A 14,180-nucleotide genomic window follows, 5' to 3' on the forward strand; every position below is an offset into this window, starting at 1 on the left:
CTTGGGACCCCTTGTAAAGTCCTTTGAGAAACATTTATCACTGGATATTGGGCAATATAAATGCCTATCTTCTAGTAGTAGTCTTAGTAGTAGTAGAAGTGGTGGTAGTAGTAGTAGAAGTATTATTATTATTATTATTATTATTATTATTATTATTATTATTATTATTATTATTATTATTAGTAGTAGTAGTAGTAGTAGTAGTAGTAGTAGTAGTAGTAGTAGTTGTTGTTGTTGTTGTTGTTGTTGTTGTTGTTGTTGTTGTTGTTGTTGTTGTTGTTGTTGTTGTTGTTGTTGTTGTTGTTGGTGTTGTTGTTGTTATAGTAATGAGAACAATAAGAATAGTGGAAGTTGAAGTGTCAGTGGTAGTATAGTTATATTGTTTTACTATGATGGTACTACGTTGGTATTGTTTTACTATGTTGGTATTGTTTTACTATGGTGGTACTATGGCGGTATTATTTTACTGGGTATAATCTGATTTATCCTTTAAATTAAACGTGTCGAAACTTTATCATTGAATTGTTCCATACGTGCGGTACCTGTCTCACCGTATTATGTGGGATGACCCAGTTTTTGAAAATTGATTTTTGAGCTCTAGATTATTAAAGCTATTTGAATGGAAATGCTCCATGGAGAATGAATGAATGTTGCTCCGTAAACTGCGTAGGTCTCGAATGTTGTTATTCCAACAGTTCTAACTTTAATTTCAGTGTTCAGAATCTTGTTCACTCCTACATCAGTGGGTAGGGTTCTTGACCTCCCATAGTGGGCAGGGAGTTCACTTACTATGTCTTCTATACCGCTATATCTGTTTTTCAACTTGCTTTCTGTCCTTGTCTTGGAATGAGATTGCTTTGTGTCGAGGTCATTGGCTGAGAGGGAAACAGTACAATGTATAGTTACAAGGTTTGGGAGATGTTAATTTCATCTTTCAAGTATGTATTGTTATATTTGTTGTTTTGAATGAATAATGTAAGTGGGATCCTGTGATAGTATCTAAATGAGACTTTTAGGTAATCTTAGACCGAAGTACGTTGATAGTGTGCTCCTGGAATCTACATCTGAATCTGTTCCCTATTTGAACCAATTCCCCTTTGTTTTACTTTTCTCGTATGCTTTTAATAGTAAATCAATTTATTTTCATTTCACTGGTGCCGAAATGACCTAAATGTGTCTCAAGCACCGTAAAACCCTTGAAAATAGCGAACTACGACATTATAACGATTCGACGCAGTGGGTCAGATAATTCGTTTTCATTCTTTTTGCTTTTTACCTGCAGTTGACGGACGAATTTCGTGATATGATGGCGACCATTTCAGACGTACCTAACTGTATTGAGTCCTTATTCACCCTCAGAGAATGGATTAATGGGCTGTGTAGCAGTCTGGATAAATATCGGGTGAGTTGAGGAAAATCTGAACATCTATTCTTTAACTCTCTCCTTACCGGCCATTTTCCGAACTTTCCCCAAAACTAAACACCCAACCCATACAAAAATAGATTTAGTTCACTCAAACACGAAAGCTGTTTGTTCTTGCTATACATATTTCTTTCTGCTAAACGAGCTCTTCAACACAGTGTTGATATACTTTAACTATAGCAAACATTTTTGTTCAAATATTATAATGTACAAAAGAAATCAGAATAAGAAAAATGTTGGCTAGATTGTAACGAATGTGAGTGACGATTTTCAAATAGGTGGTAAGGAAGGTGTTAAAAATAATATGGGATGTGGGTCAAAATTGTGCCTTACAACACCCCATGTTCAATTTTGCTAACGAGCAGCACAGAATTACTGAAAATCTAAAAATAATAAAACTACTTTTTGCAGATTGATATAGCTACGAGTAACTTGGACACCTTTTTCTTACAATTAAGTGTAATTCTATCACCCGTGGACTCAAGATCGGGATGCAAATCGTCATCTGGCCACCTTGTTACCAGATTCATTTGCGCCTACCTACAGTCTTTATTACGGGGTCGATTTTGATTATTGATGACTTAAAAGATTCGTCTCGATCTATGTTAATTTCCACAATTCATTTGTATTATAATTAAAACAGATGAATGCCTATTCGTGATAGCCTTTATTTCTCCTCAAAAATTTCTCTGGTTCTCCACTAGTTGTAAAAAATAATCTACTGCCTCTAACTGACATGTTATCGGAATGGATCAGATGCTAACACATAACCTGTAATTTACTTTATAAAATGTCGCTGAACACGCCAAACATTGTCATCATCGTCATCATCATCATCATCATCATCATCATCATCATCATCATCATCATCATCATCATCATCACCATCACCATCACCATCATCATTACCATCACCATCATCATCATCACCATCATCATCATCATGATCATCCAAAAGCCATTGTCATCATTATTATTTTATCGTAAAAAATATTGCTATATGCTATAATAATCATTTCCCTGCTTCGCCACCAGGAGAGAATTAATATTTTGATGCAAGACTTTACCGTTCTAGATGATCACTGCTACAATGCTTCGGATGACGACTATATTGCCAAGTAAGTGGCGCATCGAAATACTTTATTATATTATCACGTGAGACTCACCACCTCAATCTGGAAATAAAAATAGCGCATTTTTATAGAGCAATAACTATAAGGTCGCGGGTTCGAACCCCATCACCGCCGCGAAATTTTTTTATTTCCTATTGTCTTCTGGCACTTTCCTACTCACTCATCTCTTGTTGTTACCAATATCTATCAAGCGTGCTCAAAGCGCTTAAAAAGGGTACCCTAACCAACAGCAACATTTACCATTTAGGACGCCACATGACGCCTGTTGGGCGATATTACAATTTTTAAACGACAGAGACAAGGCTTTTGACAGCCAAGGTACTCATTATAAATCTGAGTAAATGAAAGAATGTGAGTAAAGAGCCTTTTTTCCAAGGACTCAAATATGCGGCGCTCAGAGCGAGACTCAAACCCAGGACCATCTGATCTGAAGGCGAGTGTCATACCCCAAGACCACATTGTTGCATTAAACCAGAGGCCAAACAGTGAGATCAAAGATGAAATGTCACGAAATGTGACACGTATGTTGTCACCTTATGAAACGGTATTCCTTGTCCTCAATTAATAATGATAATCATAAGGTTATTCCGGTGTTCCTATTTCTGATTAAATAAATAATAATGTGAAATTGAATGTAAGCTTCAATTTAATTACAAAAACAGATCAAATAAACGTTTCGGGTTTCCCCTTTATCAACAAAACAGGATGAATGAAACACCACAGAGATGAATGTGGTGTTTCATTCATCCTGTTTTTTTTATAAATGGGAAACCCGAAACGTTTATTTGATTTGTTTTTGTAATTAAATTGAAGCTTTCATTCAATTTCACATTATTATTTATTTCTTCGAGCTTCGAGCAGCAACATTTACACTATTTCTGATTAAGAATTCAAATTTAACATCTGAATCATCCATCCCAGCATAAAACCATTTTGAGGCAGATGGCCACATATTATGACGGCTTTCTGACATAATCATCTTCATGCAGTGCGATGTCGTAGGAAATGCAAGAAAAGATTGCTATGGAAAAGCCTAATTTTAACCCTAGTTTGTTACAATACAACCATTAGTTTTCTCATTCAGATTTCATCATCATCGTCGTCGTAATCATCATCATCATCATCATCATCATCATCATCATCATCATCATCATCATCATCATCATCATCAGCATCATCATCATCATCGTCGTCGTCGTCGATGTTACCATTATAACAACCACCGTTGAAATTGGAATGCACGTCTGGCCAGCAATCTGGAGGTTTGAAGTTCGATCACACATCAATTGCGATTTTTTTTCTTGTATTTTTCATTTTTGTTTCTTTTTTTCTGGAACCTTTCATATTCGCTTGTTAAGATCTTTAAATTGGAATGTCATGTGTTTCAGAATGAATTTGATTGCCTGGCCGAGCAAGATGGAGGATATGGTAGCCAAGAAATTCCTGATTCTTGAAGCGGATGAAGACAGATACCTGAAGCAGCTTGACTCGGATACTTTCATTCTCAATGAACGCATTGACAACGCCCAAGTATGATGGAAAATGACTTTTCTTTTCTTCTTCTTCTTCCTCTTCTTCTTCTTCTTCTTCTTCTTCTTCTTCTTCTTCTTCTTCTTCTTCTTCTTCTTCTTCTTCTTCTTCTTCTTCTTCTTCTTCTTCTTCTTCTTTCTACTACTACTACTACTACTACTACTACTACTACTACTACTACTACTACTACTACTACTACTACTACTACTACTACTACTACTATTACTACTACTACTTCTTCTTCTTCTTCTTCTTCTTCTTCTTCTTCTTCTTCTTCTTCTTCTTCTTCTTCTTCTTCTTCCTCCTCCTACTCCTCCTTCTCCGCCGTCTTCATCCTCCTTGACTTCCCCTCTGTGCTCCTCTCCTAAGAAGAAGCAAAGTAGAAGATTATGATGCTGATGATGGTGATGATGATAATGATGATAATAATGATGACGATTATTATTATCATTATTATTATTATTATTATTATTATTATTATTATTATTATTATTATTATTATCATTATTATTGATATTCTTCTTCTTCTTCTTCTTCTTCTTCTTCTTCTTCTTCTTCTTCTTCTTCTTCTTCTTCTTCTCTTCTCTTCTTCTTCTTTTCTTCTTCTTCTTCTTCTTCTTCTTCTTCTTCTTCTTCTTCTTCTTCTTATTATTATTATATATTATTATTATTATTATTATTATTATTATTATTATTATTATTATTATTATTATTATCATTATTACTATTATTATTATTATTATTATTATTGTTATTATTATTATTATTATTATTATTATTATTATTATTATTATTATTATTATTATTATTATTATTATTATTATTATTATTATTATTATTATTATTATTATTATTATTATTATTATTGTTACTATTATAATTATCATTATTATTATTATTATTATTATTATTATTATTATTATTATTATTATTATTATTATTACGATGGAGATGTGGATGAGGGTGAAGGAGAAGGAGAAAGAGGAGAGTAAAATTATCAGCAAGAATAGGAGGGAAAAGGACAGAGATTTAGTAATTCGTTTTGTTGTTGTTTTCAGATAAGTGTTGCCGCCATGGCAGAGTTTCACGATTTGGGAAAAGTTCATGAATATGCAAATGAGATGCGCCGTATGGCTAAAAATCTACGTGAATGCCAGGACCTCTCCTTGTTGTACAACAGTCGTGAAAAACTTTTCAAGATGAAGCCCACCAGTGTAAGAAATCCCTTGCACTTAGTTCTATTGGATCAACCTATAAAAATAATTGAGCTTTTAAATAGCGCAATATCCACTAAATGTGTTCAAAGCGCCTTACAAGGGGTCCCTGACTAATAGCAACACGTAACATGTGGAACGAGACATGATGCCTGTCAGGCGATATTACATTCTTTTACCGGACAACACTGTTCACGGCCAGGGGCTCATTTTACACCTGAGTACGGTGAGAGAATGTGAGTAAAGAGACTTTTCGAAGGACTCAACTTGGCACCCAGCGAGGGTCAATCTCAGAATCTTCCGATCCGAAAGCGAGTGTCATACCACTTGACCACATAACGTATAACTCATTTATAGTCTCAGTGGTCCAAATGTCGTAAAGTTGCGTGCCTCCTTTTTGTTTTTAAACATCTTGGTAATTGTAACTTTCTATTGATCAGAAACACAACAACAACAAAAAAATGACATTTACAAAGTGTTGTGTGACTTAGACCAGGGAGATTTTTTTTGTTTTTTTTTTTTTTTTTTGTGTTTTTTTTATTTTTATTTTGTTTGGTTCTTCAATACATTTTACGATATTCAGCACTCTTGACTGATGGGTTGGAAAGTGTGAGTTAACCAATCGCTTTTTTTTACTAGAGCTATTTCAATGAAAATGGTGATTAAATTCCCCAGTGGTATCTATTAATTATTGGTCGGTATTGACATAATAATATATCTAAACAATAGGATGAAATTACGGACCGTTTGACCTATTGACCTTTTGTGAGAGTCTGTCAACGTGGTCAAACGCTTGGGCTTCCAACGCGACCTAAATTAGATCCAAGGTTTAAAGTCGGAGCAGTGATTTAGAATAAAATACCAAAAAAAAAAAAAAGATTAAAAAAAAAAAACAACAACAAAAATACAAACATCCAACCAAGACAAGAAGCCCCCCCCCCCCCCCCCCCCACCACCCGGCAAGACATTCCTTAGCTTTTTGTATAGAACATCATCACTCGTGCTCAAACGCTTTACTCAAGCATGGTATAAAGGTAATGCAATATTAAAATTATTTTCGACAAAGAAAACGCAACCCTGTTACCGGCTAAGTTCTCATTTTGGACCCGAAGGTGGGAAGTAAATGCAACAATCCCACACACAAACTCACACATAGAATTTGAGATAGATATGAGAGAGAGAGAGAGAGAGAGAGAGAGAGAGAGAGAGAGAGAGAGAGAGACAGATAGAGAGAGAGAGAGAGAAAAAAAAGGGGGGGGGTATCCTAAACGACCATGTTTAATTTTTTTTTTTTTTTTAATAAATAAAATTAATATCTAGCTATAAGCTTTGATGAATAGTGCAACAATGCTGCTAACTTACTTTTAGTTATTACTAATAATATTTTGTCCTTATGAAATGGAAATCTAAATCGATATGGCTTTTATGTGCAGCATATTTAAAAGCGTATTGAGCTTTTTGATCATGATAATGCGCAAAATTATAGATGTGAAACGTGTCATCAATCTATTAATTTATTTCCTTCTTTTGTATATATATATATATATATATATATATATATATATATATATATATATATATATATATATATATATATATATATATATATATATATATATATATATATTTAGTACGCCCGCCTTGGGAAATTGACCAAAGAGTTTGAGCCATTCCGTAAATTGTGGATCACGGCCTCTGACTGGCAGCGATGGCACGAAGGATGGATGTCCGACCCGCTGTCCGCCATTAATTCCGAAGAAGTGGAACGATGTGTCACGGACTCCTACAAGACCATGAATAAATTCTCGCGCTTCTTTGCGAGTATTCCAGGTGACGCCAATTCAATGATTCATTAACTCTTTCCGTACCAGCCATTTTCAGAATTTTCCCCAAAATATCACACCCACCCAACACAAAAATATGTTGTTTTTTTCCTCAAACAGAAAGGTAACAAATACAGTCTATATGCATAATATTATTGATCAGCAAAATGAACTCTACAACGCAGTGTCGCGTTTTTATAGCTATAATAAAACATTTGATTTTAAAATTGTGTGATTTTCCTGTGGTTGGTAAGGAGAGGGTTAACCCTCTCCATATCACCTACAGGAAAATCGTCACATTCGTTAGGATACAATCAATATTTTTCTTATTCGAATTTCTTTTGTACATAATAAAGTTTAAAGAAAATGAACAGTGTGTTGTAGAGCATGTTTTGCTAAAGAAATTATGTACCGGAAGAAATTTACTGCTATTGTTTTTGAGTGATTAAAAAACTATTTTTTTGTGTTAGTTGGGTGTGAAGTTTTGGGGGAAATCCTAAAAAATGGCTGGTAAGAAGAGAGTTAACCCTTTTTCTACGGGACTTATTGATTTATCTTATTATATATTTTATGCTCTGTATGGTACTGTTCTTTTTATCCTGTTCTAGTATTGGAATACAATTTAAATATTTGGAGAATAATGTAATCATTTTGTAACATAATATGTAAGCGAAACTTTCATTACTTAAATGTGCGGTTATGGGGTCTTGTGGTATGACACTCGCTTTCGGATCGGAAGGTCCTGAGTTCGAGCTTCGCTTGGCGCATAATTGAGTCCTCTTTACTCACATTTTCTCATCGTATCCATGTTAAAACGAGTACCTGACCGATAACAGCGCTGTCTCTGTTCGAAAAAAAAATTGTAATATCGCCTACCAGACGTCCCGTCCTAAATGTTACCTGTTGCTGTTGGCCAGTTATCGCTTGTAAAGCGCTTTGAGCATGTTTAGTGGATATTGCTCTATATATAAGCTCAATTGAAAAAATGTATAATTTCAAACTAAAACTAAATCATGTTATTTTTTTTTGGTTGGTTATTTTGTTTTCTGGTTTTTGTTTTTGTCTTGTTTTTTTTTTTTTTTTCGTTCTGCACTTCATTTCATTCCGCTTTATCATCTAAGGCAAGGGATTAAATAAAGGACTTTCTGCTATTCCACAGCCGTTCAAGAGGTGGCGGTGACCATAAGATCGAATATAGAAGCATTCAAACCGTACGTTCCTCTCATTCAGGCCATGACTAACCCTGGGTTGAAAGATAGGCATTGGGAACTTGTGAGATATTGTATTTTCAAAATCATCTTCATCATCATCATCATCATGATCATCATGGTCATCATCATCATCATCATCATCATCATCATCATCATCATCATCATCATCATCATCATCATCATCATCATCATCATCATCATCATAATCGTCATCATCATCATCATCATCATCATCATCATCATCATCATCATCATCATCATCGCCATAATAGGCACCATAACCCACAAACCATTATCTTAATCCTGAAACCGCCTAAATACGCTTTATGAACCTGCATATTTTAAAAGTTTTTATTGACATTTTCCTTGTTTTCAGTTGTCAGATGCCTGTAATAAGAAACTCCGCCCTTCTCCTACACTCACGTTCACCAAATGTTTAGAAATGGGCCTAGACGCTTTCACGGAACCCATCTCTAAAATATCAGACGTTGCTGCCAAAGAATACGCCATAGAACTAGTCAGTAATTCTGGGTTGTAACTTTTCTCTTTTGGGTGAATGTCTTAAGCACCTGATCCAGTCCCCTGCATTTCATGTTAACTCTCTCCTTACCACCATTTTCTGAATTTTTCCTGACCCTTCACCCCCACCTATCACAAAAATAGATTTTTCTTGCTCAAACAGAAAAGCAACAAGTGCGTTCTATACATTATATTGATCTGCAAAATGATTGCTCCAATACAGTTGCAAGTTATTTTATAGCTTTTACATTTACATATTTAGAATTTTGTTATGTACAAACGTAATTAGAATACGAAAACATTTGGTTATATCGTAACGAATGTGACGATTTTAATGTGGTTTGGTAAGGAGAGGGTTAAATGAAAATATGTATGTTTCATTGATAAAGCATAGACATTTGAGTGTTGCTCTACCATATTTTTGAATCTCTGAATCCAAGGCGTCCTATGTTTCTGTTGTGTTCTTAAATCATTCATTAATTAAAGATATAATTCCAAGAAACAACGAAACAAACTTGTTTCAGTATAGACCGTTTACTAAATTACATTAACATAAGGTACGTGTGTACAGGATGATGGTTGGATACAGAATGACTAATAACACGGTAGATACTAGACCAAACGCTAGTTGTGAACTTTACCACCAACAGAAGTACCATACAAGTTTTGATATTTGTATACAGCAGCTTTCATTCACAGCCCCAGTCTGGGAAGGTACCGTAAGGCTAAGCAAAAAAAAAAAAAAGAACAAAAAAAAAACAACAAAAAAAAAAAAAACAACAAATATGCTTAAAGTACGCCTTACAATTATTCAACAAACCACATGCACTTTCGACAAACTATACGTACATCTTACTAATAAAAGGATCAATACAACTGTATTGGACGAGACTCGTATTATTAGCTCACTAATACTCTTACGGGTTGATTATAGAGCGTTCAGGTATTCGCATTGTCATAAGACAAAAGAGACAATACATGCGGGCCGTAACACAAGAGAACCTGGGAGTTATAATATGGCGCCTTACAGGTGTCATGTCTCGTCCTGCAAGTTAAGTGTTGCTGCTCTGTATAGTTCCCCGGTAAAGCGCTTTAACCACATACAATGGATATTGCTCTCCAGAAAAGCTTTAGTGATTATTTATTTTATTCTTAGAGAAAATAGTCAAACTCTATCAAACTGCTCTCCCCTTCTCCTTTTCTAGTCATTGAACAAAATGGAAGCAGACTGGGAGCAGGTAGAATTTGAAGTGATGCCTTACAAACAAACGGGCACGTACATGCTGAAGGCAGGGGAGGAGATTTCCCAGCAGATCGACGACCACATCGTCATGACACAAGCCATGACCTTCTCGCCTTACAAAAAACCCTTCGAGGAAAGAATTGCGGAATGGGAGGCCACCCTCAAATTAGCGCAGGTATTCTTTTTTTTTCCCATGCAAGTAGTAACCGTTAAAATGAGCTGAAGAATTTTCAAAGCTAATTTCATTTTACGCTTAAATCATTCGATACATATTATGTATTAATTTTTTTTCCTGTCACATATAAGCGATTATCGTGATAATGAAATTAACGTAAGTATTCGTTTTTTTCTTTTTTCCCCTAAATTTGATCAATCGTCTCAACCAGGTTTTCGTTTTGATGGGAATCGATTAGAATGCATTGAGCTTAAAAAAAGAAATTGAGCTTTATATAGCGCAATATCCACAAAATATGCTCAAAGCGCTTTACAAGGGTCCCTGGTCAACAACAACATTTAACATGTAGGACGGGGCATGCCGCCTGTTAGGCGATATTACAAATTTTCGGGCAAAGACAACGCTGTTAACGGCCAGGTACTCATTTTAGACCTGAGTACGGTGAGAGAATGTGAGTAAAGAGCCTTTTCCAAGGACTCAACTATGCGCCGAGCGCGAGGCTCGAAACCAGGACCTTTCGACTCGAAGGCGAGTGTAATACCACAAGACCACATAGCCGCACATTGAGTGAATTTGAGCTTAAAACTATAAGTAATATAAAATGTCCTGTTTAAAAAAAAACGTTTTAAGAAATATAAACATTCAAATTTAAGCCAACCTTCATATTTTGGACAATAAATTTAATTTCCAACTTTTAACTCGCCCGGATATTATATTATAATAATATAATAATAATTTATGAAAAGAGTAGGCTATCTAGTCGGGTTATCGACAAATTTGTATTCCACATTTCTCCGTTGTTACCCTATTCTATATCTTTAAAAAAACAAAACAAAACAAGCCTATTTTCCATGTCAAATTTCAATAAATTGCTTGTTAAGGGATATCCCATGAAAGCAGTTCCCGTTAAAATGGTGAATAATCTGAAAACTAATTTAATCATACGCTGAGATCGTTCTATGAATATTATGTATTCAAAGTTTGTTTGTTTTTTTCCTGTCAGATCTCAGCGATGAAAATTATCGTGATAATGAAATTAAAGCAATTTTTAAAAAAAAATCATTGAGTTATTTGTCATATGTAACTTAAAAACAAATATAAAATTGAATGTAATTTCTTTCAAAAAAGAAAATATAGACAAAACAAAATAAAAACCAACATTAATTTCAAAGTTCTCAAGAATATGACAAATTTGTGGATATGGCTCAACACTCACCCCCCCCCCCCCCCAACACACCCACACCTTCCCCACCCCTTCCCCGATAAACCAATATAAATTATCACATGACATCCTCAAAATAGAATTTGTTTCAAAATTCCAGGAAGTGATGGAATCATGCATGGCCGTCCAACGTTCATGGCTTTACCTCGAACCTATATTTAGTTCTGATGACATCACGAAACAGCTGCCGACTGAAGCCTCTCGATTCCAAACGATGAGTCGGATCTGGAGAAAGCTCATGCGAAATGCCAAGTTTACCCCTCAGGTAAATCACAATGTGAAATTCAATGTAAGCTTCAATTTAATAATATACGAATACAGAAAGAAAATGGATGTTTCGGGTTTCCCTTTTATCCACAAAACAGGATGAATGAAACACTACAGATGAATGTTTATAATGTGGTAGTGTTGTTCAGATGAATAAACAAAACCATTGATGGGCAGGAAAAAGTATGCTCCTTTGTAAGGAGGCACGAATTAAAATAGAACAATAGATATTTCTAAAAGGTGCGCAATTAATTAAGTGAAAAGAGGGGAGGCGGGGAGGAACTGTGTAATGCAGTATAGAAAGTGAAATATAATAACGTGTAAACTGTTGTTGGAAAATAAATACAATGGAATTAGAAATAAATAGAAAATTAATGAGGGATGTAGGTATGAAGACACGTGCTCGCTCGTATTTAGATGTTAGGAGCGATAAAGAAAACTGATTTTGAAAATAAAAATAGATTAAAACAATAAATAATAAATAAAAGTAAAAATAAAAAAAATAACCCCATCTTACCTTAATTATGTCAGCACCAGGAGGCGACAAAGGACTGAACAGTTTCCCTCCATTTGCTCCGGTCTTTGCTTGAGTTGTTGTTCGCCGTGAAGAGTAGAGAAGCCAACGAGAACAGACTACCGGAACAAATGAGACAGGATGGGATACATGCATAAACTTATAATAAAACACTATTAAAGTCAAAGTGATGATTAAGAATGGGTGGGCTCGTCAGAGTTGAATTAAACATCACAAGTCGTGAGTTCGTTTAATTTTCGAACTCTACCTCGAACCCCAATTCCGAAATGGATTGCATGTGAAACAGTAAAGCGTTTGTCAGTTATGAAATATAAAATTGTTATACATTTAATGTGAAAAAGCCCATATTAATACTCACTTACTGTTTTGCCGGCACTGCCCAAGTGAAATCCGTTTGTTTTCACTGATTTACGGTAGAATTTTGTAAATGTGGTCTTGGATCTCTATCCCGTTGATTTTGACATTATGTCCATTGGAACTCGTATTAATGTTTTTTATTGTTTTTTTGACTGAAGAATAGTTTTGAGCCGAAACGTTCAGGGATTGATATTTTGTTCTTTTTTGAAGGCATTCTATTCAGTTTTTTGTTCATTACTATTTACAGTCCACAGCTTTTAGCAGCCTAGTATTACTTTTACCCAAATGAAAACATTTTATTTAATTGAAATTGCTATAATTAAGACCATAATCTATATTTTTATCTAGTCAAAAAGTATATCCATTATCCATAAAACTTAATCTACATCAGGTGATCAAACTGTGTCCTGACGAGACGATGCTAGCCGATCTCAAGAAATGCGGCGATTTGTTGGATCACGTGCAAAAAGGCCTCAGTGATTACCTGGAAACGAAAAGGTCAAGATTCCCTCGGTTCTTCTTTCTGTCCGATGATGAACTGCTGGAGATTCTGTCTCAGACGAAGGATCCAACGGCTGTACAGCCACATCTAAGGAAATGTTTCGAAAATATAGCTTCGGTAGGTGTGCTCTCTGCTTTCTTTACTTACCTTACTTACCTCACCTAGGTGTGAAATGAGTACCTGGACAGTAAGAACCTTGTCTCGGTCAAACAAATGTAAAAGGTATAGCACAATAAAGGGGGTAAAAATGATACAACACAAAGTAAAACGACTTTTGTACAAAAAAGACTGTCACAATATCGGGATCCGTCCCTGCTCTGTCATTTTGAAGTAAATAATAATGTGAAATTGAATGTAAACTTCAATTTAATTACAAAAACAGATCAAATGAACGTTTCGGGTTTCCCCTTTATCAACAAAGGATGAACGCCACTACTACATTATCTCATTCATTTACATATATGATAAATTAAAAAAAGCAATATAAATAATAGTGCTCAACTTTTTGATAAAAGGAGCTATTGTACTGTATGTTAAACAATAATAATTATACTTGAAATGTTTATACATATATGATTCTATTTTCTTAACAGTTGACCTTCGAGCAGAACAACATGATTACCGAGATGCATTCAGCGGAAGGCGAGACGGTGGGTCTGTGCGAACCCCTTTACCCGTTAGGGAATGTGGAAGATTGGCTTTCGGAGATTGAAAGGGTGATGAGAGAAACCATCCGACAGATCATAGCATTGGCTCTTCCCGACTACAATCAAGTAAGATCCGTGTGATTACTTTGAAGTTTATCAAGGTTAATGTCATCATTGGCTTTGTCGAGAGGTGATAATAACAATTGTTTGCTACATTTGGACAGGACGCTATCAAAGTACTTTCCGCTAGATCTAACAGTACCAGCTACTGCTGGGTGGACAAGGGGTCATAAAACTTTTTCGACTACACCTTGGATTGATTACGGTCCCTTTGCATGTGAAGGGTGTACTCTACAACTGAGCTATCTGGACCTTCCCC

At 35.1% G+C, this 14,180-nt stretch overlaps 1 protein-coding gene across 1 annotated transcript in view; it reads left to right on the forward strand.

Moving 5' to 3' along the window:
- LOC144978482 (dynein axonemal heavy chain 1-like) overlaps window positions 1-14,180 on the forward strand; it is a 169,865-nt gene that overhangs the window by 23,447 nt on the left and 132,238 nt on the right. The window contains exons 17-27 of the mRNA XM_078924625.1: window positions 1,283-1,402; window positions 2,459-2,541; window positions 3,945-4,086; window positions 5,145-5,300; window positions 6,932-7,130; window positions 8,283-8,395; window positions 8,711-8,851; window positions 10,059-10,271; window positions 11,594-11,758; window positions 13,044-13,271; window positions 13,748-13,927. Coding sequence (XP_078780751.1) covers window positions 1,283-1,402; window positions 2,459-2,541; window positions 3,945-4,086; window positions 5,145-5,300; window positions 6,932-7,130; window positions 8,283-8,395; window positions 8,711-8,851; window positions 10,059-10,271; window positions 11,594-11,758; window positions 13,044-13,271; window positions 13,748-13,927 — 1,740 coding nt within the window. The remainder of the gene's footprint in view (window positions 1-1,282; window positions 1,403-2,458; window positions 2,542-3,944; window positions 4,087-5,144; window positions 5,301-6,931; window positions 7,131-8,282; window positions 8,396-8,710; window positions 8,852-10,058; window positions 10,272-11,593; window positions 11,759-13,043; window positions 13,272-13,747; window positions 13,928-14,180) is intronic.

This window comes from Berghia stephanieae, chromosome 8 (genome assembly GCF_034508935.2).
Source record: "Berghia stephanieae isolate SIO BIC M18660-M18661 chromosome 8, UCSD_Bste_1.3, whole genome shotgun sequence".
NCBI lineage: Eukaryota > Metazoa > Mollusca > Gastropoda > Nudibranchia > Aeolidiidae > Berghia > Berghia stephanieae.